Consider the following 26,627-nt stretch of genomic DNA (forward strand, 5'->3'; position numbering starts at 1 on the left):
TATTCTATAATACTACTCCATCTCTGCAGAATAAAATCCCCTCACTGAGGAGTTATATGTCGTAATGTAACAAAAAATACATTAGTTACTATATTTACAATAGAAACTAGAGTACAACATACATCATATGAAACAAAGATGTTTGTAGTAATGTGCTGCTTCGTTGCTATATAGCATAAACATACAAAAAGCATGAGGAAATTGTACACACAGCCTCAACTATTAATGCAGAAGCTTTTAAATTACTCATGCTTTATATCTCCCAAATATCTTTTCTTGGTGTCTGTATTATGGCATTTTCACTTAATGACAAGAGCGAAGAGTACTGGGCAATTACAAATCCAAAATGCAATTAAATTTCCAATACACAAATAGCAAGAAAGAAAGTGTGGTATCTTGGGTACCCGTACATAAGCTGAAGCCGCTACAGCCCAACAAAATAAACTCTGTATTATGAATTCTATAGAAAAATTACAATTTAATATAGTAAGAGGAAATATCATGCAGATAAAGATACAACTTTAACTGATAATATATCTGTGTTTCTTTTTATATATATATATATGATATATCCACTCTCTTATATTTACGAACTGGTTTCTTTTTTTTTTTAAATATCCTCATGGACCAATTCTCCATGTAACAGAATATCTATGTGAATTATGACGGATAATGTTAACAATGATTTAAACAAACTTTTTTGTAACATAGGCCACTAGTTGCATTACCTTCAAAAGGTACTGAAATTTATATTCATTTTAAAAGTATTTTCATTCAACAAAAGTATAAACTACATAAAATTACTGTCACACTTAATTAACCATGTTTTATAATATACAGGTTAATGCATAAATATTTCCAATAAGTTCGATATATTTATTTGAAGTGCATTTCAAATGGAAATTGTGGGACACATTTTTTTCTTCCTTTCTCCCCTCATTACACAGTATGCTTCTTTTTCTTTAGCTTATCAGAGTAACATTCTTGCTTCTCACTTCTGCGCCCAAGTAACCACAAGAAGGATTTGGGATGTTAACATGCATTATGGGTAATGATATTTCCTACACAATTTCCTAAATACAAATAAATCTTAGTATAACAAATGGTACTTATGTCATTTCTCTGGAAGCAAAACAAAAATAACAGCAGAAAATATATCTTCTGCATTTAGGAATGATGAGAAAAGTTTTCTTCCAATACCATTAAAATACTGATCCTTTCATACAAATTTAAATCAGTAGTTAAACAAAGCAGGAATCAACATAAGGAATTTGTGTGCCATTATTCTTCTGACAGCTACAGATTCTTATTAGAAGCTACGCTACACCGGTCATATTCATGAAGAAATTCAGCAGTATCGTATCCATATTCACATCAACAGCACATGATAAAATGTAAATGTCTGGCACTCAAAGTCACTTGCTGGTAATAAGATGCTCTCTGTACAATTACCAGCAGTTTCTGTTGAGTTATTCTAACAATGAGTAGGAAACTATGTAGTGCAAAGAATTTTCTTCTTAGAATGAAAGAAAATCACATTCCTTCTACATATAAGTCCTGTAACATAGGTAATCTGTATAACATACATCTGATGAGTAAAATTGTACCATAATATTTATGGTACATAAAAGAATAGGAATTGAGAAGATTAATATTAGAATTTTAATACAAAAATAAAGTAACACAGAAACTTAATTTCTTTCACTGTACATTTCACTGCAATGGGCAATCAGTCTCCACTATCACATATCCTCCCACTAAAAAAACTCTCTTCTTCATTTTTAAAATTTTCTGTTATGCTACTTGAATATCACAACAATATGAAATCTCACAAGATCTTTATCTTCTGTCAGGGGGAGCTGCTTTGCTTGTTTAAGTCAATAGTAATACTTGAGGTGCCTGACTATGTACGTAGGCATTTCTGTCCTAAACTGTCAATGCACCAATCCCTGGTAAAGTCATCACAATGTTATCTTGCAATACATTAGAGTATGCAACACGATGCCGAACAGCAACTGCTTCCACCACCCTTACTCTTCTGGCGTTGATCTGTCAATAATTAAAACAATAATATAAGAATACAAACTCGTGTAAATGCAGAGGCTGCAAATAAATACAAGTTGAAACATAAATAATAGTGACTGTACTGTAACACTTTAATCAGTTGTTTATCATATGAAAAAGGTCATAATTAATATTGTGACATTCCAGACACCTGGATTCTTGAAAGGTGTGTACAATACGCTCTCAGAAGGGTGTGAAAAGTGTTTCTTTCAACTTCTTGCATTAGCACATAGTTAACTTGTTCAAAATTTTCTAGATGTTCTTTGTAAGCTTCTCACATTGCTCTACACAAATACTAAACTTAATGTCACATTCTACATCACATATTTCGTTAGCAAAAAAGTGTGTGGCAAGACCGGGCTTATGCACACAATTCAGCACATGCTGACAGTTTAATATAATAATGGTGAGATAGTTTGCTTAAATATGTGCTGATCCGTGAGGAAAGATAAAATGATGGCACACCAAAAAATGGATAAACAGTTAACAGTGACAGGTGTATCACAAATAACAAACAACTTAGCAGGTTACACAAGATACTACTAGTACTGTGAGAGTAGCTGGTTGGATATTGGGACTGAACAAGGTATAATAGTACTAGTGGCAGTCAGAAAGAAATGTCTCCCATTTTTTTAATTTCTTTATTTTACTGGGAAGCAACTGATTACACTAAAGAGAGACAGATGGTTTAAAATGTCTTGTACCTCAGCCTAATCACCATCAATTTCACGAGTTTTTGTCCACTACTGGAACTAAACCACGTACCCTCACAGCATTAGTAATCTTGTCCTACTTTCGCAACCAATAATTTGCTATCTTTCTCCGACCAAAATCCCCAGAGCATTATTCTGAGTGAAGATGGGCCAAACAATGGAAGTGAGAAAACCACAACCTGATTTCTTATTCTTTTTTCTGTTCAGCAAGAAATATTGCAGGGTCATACAAAAGAAGAATTCCGCACATCGAGTCAGCCTGACAAAAATAACCCAAACAAATCTATGATACTCTCTCTCAACAACACCACAGCTTCTTATTTCTTTATGAATTTTCAGCAATGCCATCCCATACATTATGCTCAGTCCACATTCAAAGCAGTAAATTCAAATTACCTCACTTACCATTATGTCCCACAGAAGATTATCTCTTCCTTCTCAAAATGTTGCCTCAAATTTTGCTGTACTATCTACATATACAAGCATACATACATACATACATACACAAACACAAATATACTCTGAAAGTCACTGTGAAGTGCACGACGGGGTTATTAGTATCACACCACACATTAGGCTTCCTTCTCAGTCAAAAAAAAATTGCTTATTAACAAAGGCTTTCAATAAATAATGCCACCCAATTGACTCAACTGCTGCCATCAGGAGCTCCTACTCTGTGTTAGCTGATGCTCTAGATTGCAAAAGGAAATAGCACCCTCCATGTCCAGCTTCTCCACAGTGCCATGGGTCTTGACCTACATCTCTCAAGTCTACTGTTGTCCCAATTGACATTCTGCAAACTTTTCTGAATGACAATGGACATTATGCCTTCCACATTGATAAATTCAGCCAAGGTAATTAGCAAGCCACACAGAAGAGACGGATGTCCTGAGTAAACAAGATGCCTGTGGTTCCCCCTATGTTCTCAGACATATCTCAATAGCAATATGGCATAGTTGTGCTGACAACTGTTACAAGGTTACATCATGCAATCCTTCAGACAGTTGCCTTTGCAAGTGCTGAAAAGACTTCTACCCCTATTCAGGATCCTTGTATTAGTCTATCCTCTTCACAGATACCACTCAGAAACAGTTGCACATACAGTTTGTATATCAGTATTACCGAGATGCACAAGACACTTCACTGCTTTAATGTCTGTCATGTGTGTGAGGAGGAGGGGGATATGTGATACGATACCGAAAATTTTGTGTTGTTGACAGCATAGGAAGGAGGAGAGGAAAATCATAGGGGATGAAGTTAGACATAATGAGAATAGTAAAACAAGGTGCACTGAAGAATGAGATTTCTGTTCTGGTGATAACAGGGTTCTCGACACAAAATTAAATACAGGTAATGCTGGAATAAGTCTGAAAGTGAATAGGACAATAGGAATTCAAGTGAATGACTAAGGTCTGAAAAACCAAACGGATCACCACTGCTGAAATAGAGCCAAGTCCACCACATTAATACAAGAATACATGCCTAGTAGCTTAGATTACAATTAGTTTTTTAAAAAAAATGTGCATTCAAATAAAAGAAATTATTCATTATGTGAGAGGGACTACAATGTAACTGTAATGTGTGGCTGGACTTTGACAATTGAACGAGACTGAGAATATGGACTGATTAGAGGATGTAACTAATGTGGAAGCCTCTGAAGAATTTTGCACAGACCACAGCTCAGCCATCACAAACATTTGATCTGAGAATCGTGAAAAAGGAATGTACATGTGGAAACATGTGAAGGCACAGGAATTTCTCAGATGTATTATAAACAGTGTAACAAAACACTATAGCCAAATGTTCAGGAAACATTACTCACACAAAGAAAAATTAAAAGCCCTACATGGACAGAGGTCCAGAAATGCTTTATTTCCTTGTTAAAGCTTATTTTCTACTTTTCTTTGTAATTCTATTAATTATAGAAACACACACAGAAACAGAACATACCAACACTATGTGAAACGCTTTCTTAGATGAAATGTTCAAAGTACCATCATGGTTATGTACAGTAAGTTTTAACTCTCAGGTTCACTGTCAGTGTTTGTTGTTCCAATGCAACAGTGGTAATGTTGAAATGTAACTCACTTCACTGCCCAATAAAATCAAACAATGGAAACTCCATGTAGGAATAACAACAATGTAAGAAAAGACAGAGTGCTATTTACTGTAAAGAAGACATGGTCAGTTGCAGACAGGCACAATAAACAGACGCTTACATAAAGCTTTTGGCCTTCATCAGTAAAACACACACACACACACACACACACACACACACACACACACACACACACACACCATTCTTGTGCACACAGGTATCTCGGGCCAGAATGCATGCCATCCCAAGGTGCTGGAGTTGACATGAGTGCATGAGGGGTGTGTGTGTGTGTGGTGTGTGTGTGCGCACAGGTATCTCGGGCCAGAATGCATGCCATCCCAAGGTGCTGGAGTTGACATGAGTGCATGAGGTGTGTGTGTGTGTGTGTGTGTGTGTGTGTGTGTGTGTGTGTGTGTGTGTGTGTGTGTGATGAAGGCTGTGACCAAAAGCTTTATGTAAGTGTCTTAACTGTGCTTGTATGCAACTTAATGTGTCTTCTTTATAGTAAGTAGCAGTCTGTCTTTCCCTACATTGATCGCTTCACTGCTTATGCTGGCATGTTATTAACTTCACTGCTTTACTAACATCAAGGACATAGCATTAACTGTTTGGTGTCTATCAAAGACTTGGTTTCCGGTACAATGCAGTGGAAGTGTACTCAAATGCAGAAGAGTTGCCTGATGACCATTTGCTGCATGGATTAGATGGTAATGACCATGGTGCTAAATATTTGCATCAGGAGGTGTTTCCAGAAGGACAGTGCACCAACAGGATGAATCTTCAAGCAATTATTGATTGTTGCCTTAGCAAGCCTGGGATGTTTAGACCTGCTACTCACCCTGGGAGAGGCCTAGAAGGTGGAGGGTAGCTCAGTGGAGGAGGAACTTCTTTGTGCAGTTCATGACAACCCTAGTGCCAACATAAAACAATTAGCTGCAACAAGCAATGCTAACCACATGACTTTCTGGGAAGCGCTACACGAGAACCTGCTGTATCCGTACCAAGTACAGTGTGTGCAGGCACTGTCAACAGCTGCTTTTCCTACACAGGTATAATTTGGCGAATGGTTCATTCAACAATGTATCAATCCTGTCTTTAGTTTAAACATGGTGTTCATGAAGGATGAGGCTACATTTCAATGTGATTTTAAAATTTCACAATAAACATGTGTGGGCTGTCGAAAATCCTTACGAAATTGTGCAATCATGTCATGAGCAAATATTTTATATTTTCAGTCAACATTTGGGCCAGCATTCTTGGTAATTGTCTGTCAGGGCCTCATGCTCTCCCACCCAGGTTACATGCAGAAACTCACTGTGCCTTCTTACAGAATATATTACCCATTCTGTTAGAACACTAGTCTTTACAAATGTGACAAAATGTGTGCTTCATGCATGGTGGACCACCTCCTCATTTCATAGTTAGTGTTCACAGGCTTCTAAATGACAGATTCCATGGCATTTGGAGAGGTAGAGGTAGACCAATTCCTTGGTCTCTATGCTCTGTTGAACTAAACTGACTAAACCTTTATTTGTAGAAACATTTGAAAGTTCTTGGGCACAGATCTTCAGTACAAAATGTGCAGAATCTACATTCAGTACTGTGGAAGGCCGTGAACAATACACAGTTCTCCAGGGATACTTCAGGGTTGATGCACGTATCCTCGTTAATGGAAGGGTTTTTGAACATTTCATATAGGAAAGTGTTTCGTATTGTGCTCATATGTTCTTTTCTTATGTCTTTCCGATGATTAACGTGTTGAAGAGTTGTAGAGACTGAGGTCTAACATGGAAATAAAATATTTCCAGATGCATGTCCATCTAACATATTTTCTTCCTCTATAAGTGAGGAATGTTTCCTTAAAGTTCAGTCATAACTACTTCTTAAACCCCCTGTATAATTGTAAAATAGAGATTTACAAAACAGATTCTAAATGGCAAAACATTCCCAGGAGCAGATGCAAACTATGACTACAATTTATTGGTTCTGAATTGCAGACAAAAACGGAAGTGCAAAAGAATGTAGAAAATCAAGAAGAAGGTACCTGGATATATTGATACATCACATCATTGAGAATGTCAAAGAGAGCATGATTTGACAAAGAAAAGAGGAAAGAAAGATATCAGAAGTGGAACAGGTAGCTTTGAGAGAAAAAATAATGAAGGCAGCAGAGGAGAAACTAGGCAAAGAGGCAACATCCAGCAGAAATAGTTGCATCAAAAGAAACTTTACTTATGAAACCCAATGGCTGGGTTCTACCTGCCATCAAGAGTACTCCCAACAAAACACACAAACAACTACAAAAACAATCCTAGTTTTTCCATGTAATAGTTCCCTACCCAGCTAGCTAGAAGTATCAGTTGGACAATATTAGAGATGAGAGAGAGATCCCTTAGGTAGGGGGAAGGGGGCCACATACGAAGCACGTAAGACTACACGAATGGTTCTGATGCTTATAGGAAAATTAAACAAACCTTTGAAGCAAACATACACAGCCGTAAGAATGTAGAGAGCTCTGATGGCACTGAGCAGAGAAGAGCAAGCTGAATGAGTGTATCTGAAGCCCACCCTTAAAATTTCAGAGATTGTAGAGTACTTTAATATAAGAGATTGTAGAGTATTTTAATATAAGAGACCTGCGGTCTCCAAAGGGTCACTGCACAGTAATAATGCAATTATGATTTATACGTTTGTTTAACACGTTACCTCTGTTACTGAGAAAACACACTCACAACAGTGAAAAAGCCTGTAACATTCAGTTACCAAAACATATAGCACAAAAAACAGAACAATTCATCAACTGTCATATGGGAAGCTACTGCAACACAGTCACCATCATGCTGCCTTTCAGTAGCACTCCACATACACTTATGCGAGATGCATATCACCTGGCTTCTTATCAGTAAACGTATCTGTACTACCATGTACAACTGTTGACGTATGACCAATACTCCCGGAAAAAAACATTCAAGATGTAACCAAGCAGTACTGGGTGCGAGCTCAAGGGCAAAGAGTAAATTCAGCATTACCCTTGTCAATAGGGAGTACCATGAGTCATTAACTGTCGCTCATAACTGAACTGTCACCTTTTAACCTGACTAATACCTTGGGCTATGCTACAGATTAGTCTGTAGTCCAAAAAGTAATACAGGCTAAAAAAATTGATAATAATGGTAATGGTAATAATAATAATAATAATAATAATAACAATAACAATAATAATAATAACAATGTTGCTGTTCTATTCTCTTTCTGTTTGCACATGTAATGAGATCACACACCATATCATCTTTACATCATGAGAGTACGCTGAATCTGGTATCAGTAGGTTCAGTTGACCCCAACAAGTTTGTTTTCAAACGAGATATACAGCAGAATCACAGTGTAGACATCTGCACTGTTGTTCAAATATTTTCAGTGCAATACACATACAAAGATACATAAGGGGGGGGGGGACTGTTGGTACGAAATTAAACAAAACACAACTACTCTGTAAAAAGCCATTTGAGACCACAAATCCCCACCAGTAGAATACTCAGAAAATATGCCTGAAAAACTCTGAAATACTGTCAGCGGAGATTGGGTTCACCATGTATAAAAGCGAAGAAATTTGATGACAATGTTATGGAAAGAAGAAGAAATGGATGAAAATGTGATAAGATATTGTTAGAAGAGTTGGATAATCCACTAAAGTCTGAACATGGCACCTGGTGTAGACAACACTCCTTAAGAATCATTAATATCCTTGAGAGAACCAACATTAGTTTCATTAATCACAGTTGTAAATACTAACTTACATTAACTGAAGACAGGTGAAGCAACTGGTAGAAGTTGACTTCTTGGAAGACAGACCTATACTTACAGCATTTGTAGATTTATAGTAAGTGTCTGACAATTTTGACTGCAACATGTTCTTTGAAATTACGAAGTTAGCGCAATAACAATACAAGGAATGAAAGGTTCTCTACAATTTGTACAGAAGCCAGAGCAGCTAAAAGATCTGAAGGCAGCAGCAGCTGAGAAGGCAGTAGGACAGAGTTATGACGTATCTCCCTTGTTATTCAATCTATACACTGAACAAGCAGTGAAGGAAACGACAAATCTAAAAGGGAATGAACTTCAGCTAGGCCCCATAAAAACTGTGAGGTTTACTGATTATACAGTAATTCTCCCAGGGGTGGCATAGGACTTGGAATATCTGGTGAATAATATTTTGAGAAGGGATGATAAGTAGCAGAAATCTTCTATGGCCTCACAAAGGCTTTCAACTCGGTAATCCATACCCTCTTAATCTACATCTACATACAGATTTTGTAAGCCACTGTGATATGCATGGAAAGCTACTTCCCTTACATTACACATTAGGATTTCTTCCCATTTCAGTTATGTATGAAAGATGACTACTAAAATGCCACTGTGTTCACTTTAACCCTGTCCTCACAGTGCCTAAGGGAACAAAATGCAGAAACCTGATAATTTTTTCTAGATTAATTAGGTAATAACAGTCTTCAAAATTTTGTAAGTAGGCTTTCAAGGGACTAATAGCACATGTCTTCAAGCATCTGCCGATTCAGAGGTCAAAGAAACTTGTGACCATTCATGCTTCCTGTCTTTGAATATGTACCCCGTTAGTCCCACTTGGTGTGGATCTCATATTTGATTAATATTACACATTCGCATTCGTTTAGTGAGCAGTCTCATTTGTAGAATGACTGCATCTTTATCCTGCCAATGAATCAAAGACTTCCACCTGAAACTGAGCATATGTTGTCATCCCATTTCATATTCCTAGAAATTGTTACACTCAAGTATTTGTTGACCAAATCAAATTGTGATCAAGATTAGTGCCCAAATATTAGTTCAACTCTTCCTGAAATATGGACTGCAAATTTCAGATGTGTGACAGGCCTGAAAGGGGGTATTGTTTTGGAAATACAGGTAACAACAATGGAAATTCCTAGGTGGAATAATATGTAAAGGAAAGGAAAGGAAAGGAAAGGAAAGGCAACCACTCACCTATAGCTGATTGATGCATCGTGCATGGAAACACTCAGCAGAATATGGTATTTATACTAGTTACTGAGCTCATGATCTTCCTCTAGCAAACGCGCACACACACAGATTCACACACACAATGCAGACACCCAAACACTGACAACTGCAGTCGCAGTGAGACTTACTGTTAATTATCAATTACTGAGGCCAGTTGCCTGGATAGATGGAGGTAGGTAGGAGTTAGGGAAGGATGCACGAGGCAAGGAGGGGGTAACAGAATGGTGTGGGGACAGGTGTTTCAAAAGATGAATCAGTGGCTGTACAACAAGCTGTAATGCATTCAGATGCTAGAGTACATAAGAGGAAGAGAAACGGAGGGAAGAAGGGGAACAAAGACAATGAGGGTGGGCATGAAGGGAGATATGGACAGAAAAGAGAAAGGGAGAAGGATGGAAGGGAGGGAGGCAGGGTGGGAAGGAGAGGGGAGAGGGCGAGGAAGAGGGAGAGCGAGAGGGGGGAGGGAGGGAGAGGGGGAGGAAGAGAGAGGGGTAGGGAGAGAGAGGGGTAGGGAGGGAGAGGGGGAGGGAGAGAGAGGGGGGAGGGAGAGAGAGGGGGGAGGGAGGGAGAGGGGGAGGGAGGGAGTGAGGGGGGGAGAGGGGGGTGAGGGGGGTGAGGGGGGGAGAGGGGGTTGAGGGGGAAGAGGGGGTGAGGGGGGATAGGGGGTGAGGGAGAGAGGGGGGTGAGGGAGAGAAGGGGGTGAGGGAGAGAAGGGGGTGAGGGAGAGAAGGGGGTGAGGGAGAGAGGGGGGTGAGGGAGAGAGGGGGGTGAGGGAGAGAGGGGGGTGAGGGAGAGAGGGGGGTGAGGGAGAGAGGGGGGTGAGGGAGAGAGGGGGGTGAGGGAGAGAGGGGGGTGAGGGAGAGAGGGGGGTGAGGGAGAGAGGGGGGTGAGGGAGAGAGGGGGGTGAGGGAGAGAGGGGGGTGAGGGAGAGAGGGGGGTGAGGGAGAGAGGGGGCTGAGGGAGAGAGGGGGGTGAGGGAGAGAGGGGGGTGAGGGAGAGAGGGGGGTGAGGGAGAGAGGGGGGTGAGGGAGAGAGGGGGGTGAGGGAGAGAGGGGGGTGAGGGAGAGAGGGGGGTGAGGGGGAGAGGGGGGGGGGGAGGGAGAGAGAGAGGGGTGTGGTAGAGAGAGAGGGGGGAGGGAGAGAGAGAGGGGGGAGGGAGAGAGAGAGGGGGGTGGGAGAGAGAGGGGGGAGGGAGAGAGAGAGGGGTGGGAGAGATGGGGGGGAGGGAGAGAGGGGGGTGGGAGAGATGGGGAGGGAGAGAGGGGGGGAGGGAGAGAGGGGTGAGGGAGAGAGGGGAGAGGGAGAGAGGGGTGAGGGAGAGACGGGGGAGGGAGAGACGGGGGAGGGAGAGACGGGGGAGGGAGAGACGGGGGAGGCAGAGACGGGGGAGGCAGAGACGGGGGAGGCAGAGACGGGGGAGGCAGAGACGGGGGAGGCAGAGACGGGGGAGGCAGAGACGGGGGAGGCAGAGACGGGGGAGGCAGAGACGGGGGAGGGAGAGACGGGGGAGGGAGAGACGGGGGAGGGAGAGACGGGGGAGGGAGAGACGGGGGAGGGAGAGACGGGGGAGGGAGAGACGGGGGAGGGAGAGACGGGGGAGGGAGAGACGGGGGAGGGAGAGACGGGGGAGGGAGAGACGGGGGAGGGAGAGACGGGGGAGGGAGAGACGGGGGAGGGAGAGACGGGGGAGGGAGAGACGGGGGAGGGAGAGACGGGGGAGGGAGAGACGGGGGAGGGAGAGACGGGGGAGGGAGAGACGGGGGAGGGAGAGACGGGGGAGGGAGAGACGGGGGAGGGAGAGACGGGGGAGGGAGAGACGGGGGAGGGAGAGACGGGGGAGGGAGAGACGGGGGAGGGAGAGACGGGGGAGGGAGAGACGGGGGAGGGAGAGACGGGGGAGGGAGAGATGGGGGAGGGAGAGATGGGGGAGGGAGAGATGGGGGAGGGAGAGATGGGGGAGGGAGAGATGGGGGAGGGAGAGATGGGGAGTGGGGAGAGATGGGGAGTGGGGAGAGATGGGGAGTGGGGAGAGATGGGGAGTGGGGAGAGATGGGGAGTGGGGAGAGATGGGGAGTGGGGAGAGATGGGGAGTGGGAGAGAGGGGGAGTGGGAGAGAGGGGGAGTGGGAGAGAGGGGGAGTGGGAGAGAGGGGGAGTGGGAGAGAGGGGGAGTGGGAGAGAGGGGGAGTGGGAGAGAGGGGGAGTGGGAGAGAGGGGGAGTGGGAGAGAGGGGGAGTGGGAGAGAGGGGGGTGGGAGAGAGGGGGAGTGGGAGAGAGGGGGAGTGGGAGAGGGTGAGGGGGAGAGGAGGAGGGGGAGAGGGGGAGGGGGGAGAGAGAGGGGGAGGGGGAGAGGGAGGGGGAGGGGGAGAGAGGGGGAGGGGGGAGAGAGAGGGGGAGGGGGGAGAGAGAGGGGGAGGGGGGAGAGAGAGGGGGAGGGGGGAGAGAGAGGGGGGAGGGGGAGAGAGGTGGGAGGGGGGAGAGGGGGGAGGGGGGAGAGAGGGAGAGGGGGAAGGGTGAGAGATGGAGAGGGGAGAGGGGGAAGGGGGAGAGAGGGAGAGGGGGAAGGGGAGCAGGAGGGGGGAGAGAGGGGGAGGGGTAGCAGGAGGGGGGTGAGGGGGGAGGGGTAGCAGGAGGGGGGAGAGGGCGGAGGGGTAGCAGGAGGGGGGAGAGGGCGGAGGGGTAGCAGGAGGGGGAGAGGGGGAGGGGTAGCAAGAGGAGGAGGAGGGGGGGGGGGAGAGAGAGAGAGAGAGAGAGAGAGAGAGAGAGAGAGAGAGAGAGAGAGAGAGAGAGAGAGAGAGAGCACTCACATGGGGCAGGGAGGGGAGGGGGGCAGGAAGTAGAGGAGTTGTAAGAGAAGGCAGTAGATGATCTTGATGGGAAACGAGTAGTGGTAAAGTGAGGCAATGGGAAACTGTTTGTGGAGATTTAAGGCAGGAAAATTGTGAGAATGCAGGATATGCTGGAGAGAGAATTCCCACCTACATAGTTTAGAAAAACTAGTGCTGCAAGGCAGTATCCAAGTGGTTTGTGTAATGAAGCAGCTGCTGAAGTAATTTGTGTTGTGATGCGCAGCATGTTTGGCAAGTGGATGATCAACTATCTGGTTCCCCACAGTTTAGTGTTGGGCTTTCACGTGAGTAGACAGCTGATTACTTGTCATACCCACATAGAATGCTGGACAGTAATTGCAGCACAACTATATATTTCGTGGCTACATTCACGTATGGCCATGCCTGTTATAGCGTAATGCTTGTGACTGGACTGTGGTAGGAGGTGATGGGAGGGTGTACAGGACAAGTATTGTGCCTGAGTTGGCTACAAGGCATGCAAGGTTGAGATTGGTTGGTTGGTTGGTTGGTTGTTTGAGGTTAAAGGGACCAAACAGCAAGGTCATCAGTCCCTTGTTTCAAATAGACTCCATTCTGCTAACGGGACATCTCAGAAAAGTCAGAACAATAAAACGGAAAAAGGGGAAACGTAAAAGGGCAGTCACGTTGTCAATAGTAAAAACAAATGAGGGAAGTTGGCAAGAGAACGAACCCAACACTATGCTGAAGCAGCATAGGCAAGACCACCTGTGACTTAAAAGGTACAACTGCTATAATGCGGAAAGTACGTATGGGAATAGAAAAACTAACCAAGCCTTAAAAAGAAGGGGTAAAAACAGAGTAAAAGGGAAAGAAAAGAGGATTCCGGTCAGGGAGGTGAATCGGGAATCTCTGAACACTGCCTACAGTGGGAGACACCCAAACACTCACCGCCCTGCCCCAACACCAGAGGGAGATTAAAAACTTTAAAACTGAGAATAAAAACCACTCTCCCGAAGGAAACCTAGAACCAGAGAGACCATCTGGGAATCGTCAGCCAACATCAAAGGTGAAGTGTGGGGGAGTCTGTACTTAGCACGCAGAGCCAAAAGAAGGGGGCATTCAACCAAAATGTGGGCCACTGACTGGAAGGCTCCACAACCACATAGCGGGGGTGGCTCATCACGCAAAAGGAAACCATGGGTCAGCCTGGTATGGCCAATGCGGAGACGACACAGTGTGGTCGCTTCCTTGCGGGAGAGGCGAAAGGAAGAACGCCATGGGCCTGGATTCACCTTAATGGCACGAAGTTTATTAGACAGTGGAGTAGCCTCCCAAGAATTGGCCCATGACTGTGCAAAGTGGGATTTGATGTGAAGCCGTAAATCCGCTGCATGAGGGGTTACAGAAAACGGGGGGTAAGTAACTGCTCCCCCAGCCAAACGATCAGCGAGCTCATTACCCGGGATACCCACATGGCCCGGGACCCATAGGAAGTCAATGGAACAAGCAGCACGGTGAAGATCAGCGAGATGGTCATGGATGGCAGAGACCAAGGGATGGCGCGAAAAACACCGGTCAATAGCAAGAAGGCCACTCATCGAGTCCGTACATAACAAAACGCGGTTGTGTTGGGATTGTTTAATAAAGGTAAGGGCCCGGGAAATTAGGGCCCGGGAAATTGCCATCAATTCCGCAGTAAACACCCCACATGAGGGTGGCAGTAGATGATTTTCCGTTCCAACAAAGGACGTGAAGGCATACCCAACATGATCAGCAGACTTAGAGCCATCAGTGTAAAAAACAACAGCATCCCGAAACTCCCTTAAAATTTGGCGGAAAAAGGAACGGAACACCACCGGGGGGATGGAATCTTTCGGACCGCGGCGGAGATCCATCCGAATTCGAGGCCGAGGAACTAACCAAGGAGGGGTGGAGGGGAGGGAGCGAGGAAGACAGGACAAAGAAGGAAGCCGAAAATCACGGTTAAGAGACGCAAGGCGCAGCCCAACCGGTAAACCCGCCCGAGGGCGGGAGTCAGGCGGGCGACGTCCATGGTCTGGGAATAGGATAGAATAGGAAGGATGAGCGGGAGAAGAACGGATAGTAAGGGCATAAGACACCAGAAGCTGGGACCGCCGAACAGAAAGGGGGGGGATCCCAGCTTCAACCAGGAGACTATCAACAGGGCTAGTAGGGAAGGCACCGGTGGCCAACGGATACCACGATGGTGGACCGGATCCAGCACGTGCAGCGTGGAAGGAGCAGCTGAACCATAAACTTGACAACCATAGTCCAAACGTGACAGAACTAGAGCACGATAAAGACGGAGGAGGAGGGAACGGTCCGCACCCCAAGAGGAGTGGGCAAGGAAGCGAAGGACATTGAGTTTACGGAAACATCCTACCTTCAGGAGTCTGATATGGGGCAGCCAAGTGAGCTTGTTGTCGAAAAGAAGACCTAGGAAACGAAACTGTGGAACCACAGGCAATCTTTGTGCAGCGAGATAGAGCTCTGGATCAGGGTGGACCGTAAGACGGCGACAGAAGTGGACCACCCGCGATTTTAAAGGAGAGAATTGAAACCCGTGTGAGAGGGTCCATGCAGAGGCACGCCGTATAGCCACCTGGAGCTGCCGTTCTGCAGATGGCATCGAGGAGGAACTAACCCAAATGCAGAAATCATCCACATGCAGGGCAGGGGCGACCAAGGGACCGACAGAGGCCACAAGTCCATCGATAGCAATGAGGAAAAGAAGGACACTCAAGACAGAACCCTGTGGGATGCCCGTCTCCTGGGTCCGTGGAGAACTAAAAGCAGTACCAACTCGAACTCTGAATGACCGATGGATCAGGAACTGGCGGATAAAAATCGGGAGTGGGCCCCGAAGACCCCACTGATGAAGGGTAAGTAAGATGTGATGGCGCCAGGCCGTGTCATAGGCCTTGCGAAGGTCAAAAAACACTGCAACCAAATGGCGGCGCTGGGAAAAAGCCTGCCGAACTGCGGATTCCAAGCGAAGTAAATGATCAATTGGAGATCGTCCCTCTCGAAAGCCACACTGGTAAGGGGACAATAGATCCCGAGATTCGAGAACCCATGTGAGCCGACGGGCTACCAGCCGTTCAAGTAACTTACAACCAACATTGGTCAAACTAATTGGCCGATAGCTGTCAACAGATAGGGGGTTCTGACCAGGCTTAAGGACAGGAACCACAATGCTATCCCTCCACTGAGAAGGGAAGTCACCCTGGAGCCAGATACGGTTAAACACCCGAAGAAGATGGTGCCGTTGTGGAGCACTGAGATGTTGAAGCAGCTGGTTATGAATGGAATCTGGGCCAGGGGCCGTATCGTGAGAAGAAGATAGAGCAGAAAGAAATTCCCATTCAGTGAAAGGTTCGTTGTAAGATTCTGACTCACAAGTGGTGAAACATAAGGTGACAGCTTCAGCCTGCTGTTTTTGATGAAGGAAAGCAGCTGGATAGGAGGCCGACGCTGATGCCACTGCAAAATGGGTCGCAAGATGTTCTGCGAGAACTAATGGGTCCGTACAAATGCCATCTGGGAGGTGAAGGCCTGGGAGGGTGGACTGCCGATGGCAACCTTGGAGAGAGCGAAGTGTAGCCCATACCCGTGACAGAGGGACAGTGGAACCAAGGGAAGAAACGAATCGTTCCCAACATATCCGCTTGCTCTGTTTGATTAAATAACGGGCTTTAGCGCGAAGGCGCTTAAAGGTAGAAAGGCTGGCTACAGATGGGTGCCTCTTAAAGTGTTGCAAAGCTCGACGGCGATCACGGATGGCAATGGCAATGGCCGTACTCCACCACGGGACTTGCCGACGACGAAATTGTCCAGATGAGCGCGGGACAGCAAGGTTAGCAGCGCGAACAATCGCATCAGACACGTCACGTAGGACGTCATCAATACAACCCGACAAAGAGGGAGAAAACTCGACCTGTGCAGTATATAGAGGCCAATCGGCGCGGTGGAAAGACCAACGAGGTAACCTCTCCATCGGGGAGCGGGAAGGGAGCGTGATAATCAACGGGAAATGGTCACTATCACAAAGGTCGTCGTGTGGCGACCAGTGTAATGAAGGGAGGAGAGAGGGAGAAGAAAGAGAAAGATCAATGGCAGAAAAGGTACCATGACCAGCACTGATATGAGTAGGGGAGCCATCATTAAGAAGGCACAGGTCGTGGTCTGCAATAAATTGGTCTATAAGAAGACCTCGTCTAGATGGAAAGGCACTGCCCCACAAAGGATGATGAGCATTAAAATCCCCAAGGAGGAGGAAGGGAGGAGGAAGTTGCTGAAGAAGGGTGGTTAAGGCAGCAGGTGTAAGAGTCCTGTCAGGAGGGAGATAAAGATTGCAAACTGTGACTGCAGAGTCTAAGTGGACCCTAACAGCAACCGCTTCCAATGTAGTTTGGAGAGGAATCCACGTGCTAGCAATGTCTGTACGGACCAACGTACAAACGCCACCAGAACCCCGCAAGGGTCCGACCCGATTTCGACAGAAAACACGGAACCCATGGAGGGTCGGTGAGTGAGCATCAGTAAAATGAGATTCCTGGAGAACCACACAAGCTGCAGAGTAGGACGAAAGAAGGGATTTTAATTCTGGAAGGTGACGATAGTATCCATTACAGTTCCATTGGAGAACCACAGAACGATGGTTTAAAGGAGGGCTAAACATGCTAAATCCAGTCATACCGCCGGGTCCCCACCCGTCACCGACAAGGAGGGGGCGACATCCATAAACGGCAGGTCAGAATCCGGTTGTGAAGTCGGGGTAGGGACCTCCGGTGACACCAGAGGCTCTTTGTCCCGGGACTTATGTTTCTTCTTCTTTTCAGGCTGAGATCGAGGAGGGCTGTGTGGCATAATGGAGCCAGCTGCAGCAAGATCAGGAACAGAAAGAGACCGGGCGACCTGGGGGCCGATAGACCGCGGCTCTCGCGGTCGCCGCGCTGCAGCAGACCTTTGACCTGGAAGGTGCCGGGAAGGGGCATCCCGGGAGAGGCGCCCTTGACCGGCAGACGCCGAAGGAGTGGGACACTTCTCCGGCTGGGGAGGGGGAGCAGCGCCCAGAGGAGAAGGTGTGGGAGCCGCAGGGGAGGGGGGAAGGAGAGGGGTCCGGGATGGGGGTAAGGAAGGGGGAGGAAGGGATGAAGATGTAACCAAGGCGTAACTAGATGTCATGGACACAGGGTGCAATCGTGCATATTTCTTACGGGCCTCTGTGTAGCTTAAACGATCAAGGGACTTATACTCCTGTATCTTTTTTTCTTTCTTATAGACTGGGCAATCTGCTGAACGTGGAGAATGACTACCATGACAATTTACACATACAGGAGGGGGAACACAGGGACTCCCCTCATGGAGTGGACGTCCACAGTCACCACAGAGAGGGTCCTGAGAACAGCGAGAAGACATGTGGCCAAAACGCAAGCACTTAAAACACCGCATAGGAGGTGGGATGTACGGCTTCACATCACAGCGATAGACCATAATCTTAACTTTCTCAGGAAGGGTATCCCCTTCAAAGGCCAGGATAAAGGCACCAGTATCAATACGATTATCTTTAGGACCCTTCTGAACACGCCGAACAAAATGAACACCCCGCCGTCCAAGATTGTCCCGAAGTTCCTCATCAGTTTGAAGGATGAGGTCTCTGTGAAAAATCACACCTTGTACCATATTTAGAGACTGGTGAGGGGTAATGGACACGGGAATTGTGCCAAGATGGGTACAGGCACGAAGGGCCGCAGATTGAGCAGCCGAAGCAGTTTTTATCAGCAACGAACCCGACCGCATCTTGCTCAGGGAGTCCACTTCGCCGAACTTGTCTTCAATGTGTTCCACAAAGAATAAAGGTTTGACACTGGTGAAAGTATCTCCATCAGTCCTGGTGCAAACTAGATAACGGGGGAAAGGTTTTGCCCCTAGACGACGGGCCTGACCCTCCTCCCAGGGGGTAGCCACGGAAGGGAAGGCCGAAGGGGCAAAAGAAGAAGCACTTGAGGAATCAGTACCACGCAGAGAGACGGCCGCAGAAGAACGGCCAGAGTTTTGGACCCGTATGCGTTTCATCTGCATAGCGTCCGCCCTGATACCACCCACTCCGATCAGGGGCTCTCCTCACGGGCGCCACCCAGCCACAGCAAGGGCCGTCTGGCACGGCGGCCATTGCCGGGAGTTCCGATGCTCCAGGATGACGAGCAACCACTCCAAGGCATGCATGAGGAGGTCACAGCTCAGGTATCAGAAGTGTGATCCCTGTGTGTTCAGGGGGCTCAACCAAAAGGGTACATAGCGACCCCACCACACGGGCTGGCTACCGTGCTGGCTATGCACCCTAGCATCAGACAACGACGTAAAAGAAAAGGTGGAATGGACTAGGAGGGCACACGTCGGAGACACTAGGTAAGGTGCTCTTCCCCAAATGGCTCACACTACGGAAGAGAAATTTTGGAATGGAGGTCAAACCCCAGAGGGGGACCAAGGAATGCCAAAAGGAGGAGATGATTACGCAACAAAGCCGGAGCGTAAAACCAACAGAACCAGGAGGATAGCGGGGGCCAACATAAGCAAGGACACCAATAGAGGGAGAGGAGAGGGCGAGGGGAAAGGGGTATGGAGGGGAAAGGAGGGGAAGGGAAAGGAAATGCAGCCCGGGAGAGAAAGAAGGCTGCAATGGCTCGGGGCCCCGTGCTCGCCACGCACGTATCCACAAAGGAGTTGTGGACCCCCTGGGGGGGCAAGGTTGAGAGCAGGATTGGAGTAGGGATGGACAACGACATTCTGTAGGTCAGGTAGGCAGTGGAACACAGCTTTGGGTGATGTGGGCTCTCATCTCGGGGCATGATGAGAACTAGTCAAAGCCCTGGTGAAGGATGTGATAGGATGGTGGGAGTGCTGGTCGGCGGCCAGTTAATACATTTACTGGTGTCAGAGGAGGAACTGGCATAGCAGATCCATTAGTGGATGAGTTGGATAGGATACTGTTTGTCAATAAAGTCTCTGTTAAGGGTCTACTACAGATACGACATTCACAGGTGTGAGGCTATGAGGCAAATACTTGTGGAGGTACTGTTGGTTGCTGATGCATTTGATGTAAACAAATGTATTTATGGAGCCATCTGACTGGTGGAGATCAAAATTTAGTAAGGTGGCCCATTGAGTTGAGAAGGACCAGGTGAAGTGGGTTTGACAGTAGGTGTTGAGATTATGTAGGAAAGAACAAAGGTTGTCCCTGCCAGATCTTGAACTTGTCATAAATGAATTTGAACCAGACAAGGGGTTTTAGGTGTTGACAGAATAGCAAGGATTCCTCCACATGGTCCATAAATAAATTGGCATAGAATGGTGCCATGTGAGTACCTTTGGCAGTACCACAGATTTGTTTACAGATTTAGCCTTTAAAAGTGAAATAATTGTGAGTCACGATGTGGCTGGTAACAAGGATTAGGTGGTATGTTTGGTACTGGAAAGAAACTGGGAGAGGTAGTGTTCATGGCCATAAGGCCAAGGCATGGGGGAGGTTGGTGTACAAGAACATCACATCCACAGTGACCAACAAGGAGTCTGGCAGTAAAGGAGTCTGGCAGTAACAGACCAGAATTGCCGAAAGATGGTGAAGGGACTGAGCAGTGTCTTGAATATAGGATAGGAGGTGATGGACAATAGTTCGTTGCTCAATAAAGGCACAGGTTCGTGCTGTGGGAGTATTGTACCCAGCCACAATAGGACGACCAGTAGAGAGACGTGGTGTTGGGTTTGTTGAGTTTGGGGATTAGGTAAATGGTAGAAATGCACAGGTGTCCTGTTTTGGAATGGACCTAAAGCATTGAGAAGCTCGGAATGGACCTAAAGCATTGAGGAGCTCGGAATGGACCTAAAGCATTGAGGAGCTCTTGGAGGTCGTTGAACTTCTGGGTTGGGATGTGTAGGAAATTTGGTGGAGAGCACATAGTCACTATGATCCATTACTGCTTTGGTGGAACCTTTGCCTGCAGAAAGAATGATAAGGTCTGGACTAGTTTTCCGGTTACAAATAAGGTGTGTGTTCCATAGAAGCAATGTTGGCCTCATTGGGGAGGATGTTGCCAAGTTAGAAGTGAGGAATTTTTGAAATACTGCCCACAGGTAATGATTAGGTTGAAGGGGAGGAAAGCTGGAACTGTTTACACCAAGTTCTAAGGGTTTTGATTGGCTGTTGTCAGAGGGTGTATGGCAAAGAAATGTTTCCTCTACAGAGAATGAGTAAATGAAAGGAGGTCCTTTGGAAGTCTAGCAGGGATGAACTTGAGTTTTGGGGTAAACATGAGGCCTTTAGAAAGCACTGAGACTTCTGCAGGGGTCAGACTTTTAGCATAAATGTTGATAACAGTGTTACGGGATTGGTATTCTGGAGCAGTGTGTTTCATGGAGGATGGAGGAGGTTTATGGGGATGTGGAGGAGGAATAAGTCAGCAAGGCATTATGGGGGACCTATAAGGGATTGTCAGAAAGGGGGTGGGGGACACATCAATGTGGCAGCTCTTCTTAGCTATAGGTAATGCCATGAAGGCATAGGAGAGAGGAGCTGGGATAGCTTCCTCAGATGGTACTGGGAATGCTGTTCCAACTGTTTAATGGCAAGGGTTTCTACCACAAAGATAACAATAAATAAGTTGTGCTCACAAGATAAAAGGATTTTGGAAAATGAGTATAGAAGCTGGCAATTAAGGTTTGAGTTTAGAACGACCAGACTGGTGAAGGTGAGAGAGTGATGGAATTGGAAAAGGTGAAGTTTCTTGAGGTAGGATGAGCAACAGCCCACTAGGTGACATACCATGTGCCTGGCAAGATTTCAGAAAGAAGATGTGTGATTAGAGTCTTGCCAGGGCAAAAAAAGAGTTTTCAGAATTGGCAGGGATAGAATAGTTGAATGCTTGAGAGACAATAGGAGTGACAGAAAAATAGGTAACAAATGGTTAAAAATTTTGAAAATAAGAAGGCAAAAATTTATGGTCAAAATGTTAAGCTGGCTGCCAGTAAAGTTGAGCATCACTGGAATTAAATCAAATAGATATCCTGAGACATCTCCACTGACACCAGAAACCCTGTTAACCAGCCACCGAACAGCACTCTGCTAATCACCCAGCATTACTGGTCTTGGAAAGCTCAACCACTTCCTTCAACAGGACTTCAACTACCTCTTGTCTTGTCCTGAGGTAAGGTGTATTTTACCTACTCACATCATCCAAAGTAATGTTCCGCCACACACGTGACCTACAGAATGTGCTGGTATGTGTCATCCTCTTGTGATCAACTCGGAGGCAATACTTGTCCCTAACACCCATCGACTACTTCCTACCGCATTCTACCCTCAGGAATTTCCTACATTATGGAAGACAGGGTGACGTGTGTAGGCAGCCATGTTACTACTGTGCAGCATTCTACATGGGCATGATAAGTAACCAGTTGTCTATCTACTCACACAAATGACCACTCCCGAACTGTCAGCATATCCTACACTCTCGCAAGTTTCTGCACTAATACTGCGCTAACATGTTTCCCACTGACCTACCGTATCTTTTTCCTTCTCTCTTCTGTCCCCACCACTCCCTCATTGTCCAGATCATGTAGTGTCTTTTCTTATCCATCCCCCCCCCCCCCCACCCGGCCATTCAAGCACATTCTCTTTCTCTCTCCCTTCCCCTTTCATCTCCGCCCTTATATCTCCTTCCCCCTCTTCTTCCATCCCCCTCCTTCCCTCTACCTCTTATACTTGTATGCTATACCCTTTTACAACTTGTTACACAGCCGCTGATTCATCTTTCGAAAGACATGACTCACACTATCCCACAACCCACTCCTTGTCTCGTGCATCCTGCCTACCTCCTTCCTGCCTCCATCTACCCAGGTAACTGCCCTCAGCAATTGATAATGAACATTCACTCTCACCACGGTCACAGGTGACAGCTTTTGGTTAGGTGTGCGTGTACTTTTGCTAAAGATCACGAGCTCAAAAGCTAGTGTCAGTAACATAGTCTGCTGAGTGTTTTCTATGTGCAACACATCCATCAGTTGTACATGAGCGGTTGCCTTTCCTTTGTTTTACATATAGGTCCAAAATAAATTAATGTACAACAATATTTGAACAAACTCTGTTTCAGTACACAACACTATAACACTATCTTTCTCAGGAATATACAGGAAAAAATATATAAAGGGAGTAGAGCTGGTCTGTGGATCCTGTTGGCCAGCAAGGAAGTATTGATTTCGCTTTGGTTATTTCCAGTATTACAATAAGAGGTGATGAGCTAGTCTGAGGCCCATTGGTGTAAAGGGTGCGGAGGGTCATTTGACTGCAGCAAAGTTGAACGACAGGTGCAGAGTTACCAAGTAACTTATGCTGAACAGGTAGTGGCAAATAAGTGAAAAAATTGTCAAGCTCACTGAATGAGTAAGAGTGAATTGGACTTTCACACTGGGTGGAATAGCACACTTAACATTCCACATAGATCAACTCTTCCCCTGAGAATACTACTGTGTTTGTAATCAGGAAATACATTATGTTTAAAAAGACTGCAAATCCAAAAGTCTAGAGTTCAAGCAAACTGAACCTGGTATTTTTTCATGTCACTTAGCTCTTCCTTCACCTCTGCCAACAAAGTGTCAATGTGCAAAATGCTGAGTTGGGCAACAATACAAGATCCACGTTAAATTGGAAAAGTCAGTCTTAAGATCAGAATAAGGTGAGGGTGTGCCTGAAGCAGCAACAGGAGCACACCTGATAGTAAATTGAAATGAGCGTTTGGCATAATTGGCCGGGAGGGCCCTTACAGGGCAGGTCCAGCCACCTTGGTACAAGTTTAATGATAGTAAAATGTTTTCTTTTAAAATTATTAGCCAGAGCTAATGACTAATTTCTGGATACACATAGGGATGTGTTTCATTGTTCTTGATTTATTTTTCCTGCTCTCCAAAATAAAACTAACATTTTTCGGTTACTTTAGATTCAATTAAGATCTTCATATTTTTCCATACCCTTCCAACAACTACATACTCTTCCAAAAACAAAATCTAAAATTATGACCTATGAAACACCCAAAATTCATTATTATGAATCTGGATGTTTTATTCCATTGCATTCAAAATATAGCAGTCACTTCTACCAATATTTTTCTTTTCTGCATTGCTAATATCTCTGAAGCATAACAGAAGCTACTGATGAAAATGCAAGACAAATCAGTTCAATCCACCTGTCGTGTGGTTATAATTAAACTGGCGGTGTTTAGAGTGCTGCAGTGAGGGCTGTATACATCACAGGATGCTGAAATATCATCAGTGTGTTCATTAATTGGTGCACTTGTGGAGTGCAATAACAGTTCCACTTTCTGCCACCAGGTGAAAATATGACACTGTAAACAGTCAGAATGTGGTGTGACTTCAGGAAAAGGGAAGGAATGATGAAACACAGGATAGCAGTGGCTCTGGCATGTTTATTAGAATATGGTCACAAGTTACAACATGTATTCGATACACTCTCCCAACTAAGCAACACAGTGTCCGTAACACAGCACGGTCAACAGTTGCTCACGGCTTATCCAGTGTAATCAGAGCAGTATGTTGTCGTATGCTATCCTTCAGACCAGGAAGAGTTCAAATACATTCCTGATAGACATGATCTTTCAGATATCCCCACAACCAGAAGCCACATGGATTTAGGTTTTAGATCTAGAAAATCACACATGCTGAAACTGTCCAGAGATGTGTGGACATTACCTAAGGTTCCTCGAAGAACATCTTTCACCTGCAAGTAATATGTAGTGTCAACCCATCTTGCACGAAAATAGCAGTTGGGACACAGTTGCATTCTTAAAAAGCTGCAATCCCATACACATGTCACTATACACCTAACAGTCCCATGAAGTGTCTTCTGCTCGAGAAAAATGGAGCTTGTGAAACCACACCACATAACCACATAAGCTGAGTGGCTGAGTGCAGTGGACATTCCTGTATGACATATGGCACAGAAGAAACCCTATGCAACAGTTCTGTGCATTCACGGCACTGTGAAGAGTAAAATGTGCTTCATCCACCCAAAGAATACTCCACTGCCACATATCAAATATTTCCACGCTTGCCAAAAAATGAAGGAAAAGTCACAGCATTGTAGCCTACCTTGGGGCTTTATTTGGTGCACATTCTGAAGCTTGTAGTGTAAAATCTGCCACAAAATCTTTTTAACTGTTGACTAGAGGAGAGAGAATTCCCATTAAGACACAGCTCAATCACTGCCTGCAGGGTTTGAGGCATGATCCGCTATAGCTACAGCAACATCTTCAACAGCTGACATTGGAGTTGACAACCTCCCTCCCCCTGCTGCACCACCTAATTCACTTATTTTTACAAGTTTATTGATCATATTATTTGGCCCACTTACTGACATGGAAGCCTCTTCCTAGTTTTCCTGTCAGTGATATTCCTGCAATAAAGTGTTGCTATTCTGATAAAACAACTTTACCAGCAGTGAACAGTGTTTCCCCACAACAGCAATTGCGTTTTGTATGGAAAATTTCAACCTTCTTAACACTTCACACCAACAATCACTTCAGAAGACAAATTAAAACGCTTCACCAACCAACAAACAGCATACTGATGTCAAAACAGGAAATATTTCACATTATGATTGCTTATAGCGCCATATTTTTATCCAGTGGCAGGAACTGAAACTCCCCCCCCCCCCCCCCCCTCCCAGTATACTCCGCCAGTGCATCGATTCATGAATGTACCTAAGATGTTTTAGCATCCTACAATGTATACAGTCCGCACTGCAGCACTTGGAGCACCAGCAGTTTAATTATAACCACCTGGTATTTGAACTTCCAATGCTTCCTGCCTAACTGGAGTCAGAGTCTGCTAGTGGAATGGCACAAAACCTCCACCTCAAGAAAATGGCTTTATTAGTTAACAGTATTTGTAGCAAATAAAGTAACATGTAACTGTATCCCGTTATTGCAGTGGAACACGATGCCAACCATCTGTGGGGGAAGAGACATTGAGTGTGTAATAGGGCATGCTATTCTTGCCAAATGTGTGTCCTCCAGAAAGACCGCTACATACATTCACACAGACTTAATAAGTTTGACTGTGTGATTGTGCCTATGCAGATCAAATCCAGTGCATGGATGGCAAAACTGCATACGTGTTTGTACCTGTGCAGGTGACCAGAGCAAACACGTGAAATTATTCAATACAACTGTGCAGGTATTGATTGCAGTGACAGACTGGTAAACTTACACAATGAGGATCATTTAGGTAAATGTCAATGTGTACGTAAATAAAGAAAATAGTGTAATGAAATGAGCTCTGTCTAAGCTGTTATTAGCATAGTTTTGTCTTTACAGTCCCAACAAGAATGGTATACAAGGGACTGAAGCATGTATGTAGATAATGTCCTAGGATTTTGCTAAGTTTTCTCAAAATTGTACATGTCTGTCTTGAAGTTTCTGTAAGTTGAAATACCATTCAGGCTGCCCTTCTTTATCCAGGCTGCCTTTTTTTATCTACACTATGTGCATCATGGTGCATGTGAATCTCACCCTACATGGATTCCATATAACTGAGAGATACAAGCAGGCAATGTTTCCCAAATATCATCTCCACAAATCAAACCTTGCAGTCTCTGATACCAAAATGATAACTTCAGTTGTGACTAATTTATTGCACATTCAAGGGTCACTAGATTTTCAGTTTTTTACTCATCGCACCAGATGGATCAAACATTAATAAAATATTCAACACATTTTCTTCTATACGGAAAACCAGACTGCAATTAACACACTAGCTTAATATGAACCATGAACATTAGTGGCCCTATTACATTTGTTTG

The 26,627-nt window shown here is 45.4% G+C and overlaps 1 protein-coding gene across 1 annotated transcript in view; it reads right to left on the reverse strand.

The window, feature by feature from the left end:
- Nucleotides 1-596: 596 nt before the first annotated feature.
- LOC124805204 (ubiquitin-like protein 3) overlaps nt 597-26,627 on the reverse strand; it is a 450,145-nt gene continuing 424,114 nt past the window's right edge. Inside the window, exon 4 of the mRNA XM_047265700.1 lies at nt 597-2,049. Coding sequence (XP_047121656.1) covers nt 1,985-2,049 — 65 coding nt within the window. The 3' untranslated portion in view covers nt 597-1,984. The remainder of the gene's footprint in view (nt 2,050-26,627) is intronic.

Source organism: Schistocerca piceifrons, chromosome 7 (genome assembly GCF_021461385.2).
Source record: "Schistocerca piceifrons isolate TAMUIC-IGC-003096 chromosome 7, iqSchPice1.1, whole genome shotgun sequence".
Taxonomy (NCBI): domain Eukaryota; kingdom Metazoa; phylum Arthropoda; class Insecta; order Orthoptera; family Acrididae; genus Schistocerca; species Schistocerca piceifrons.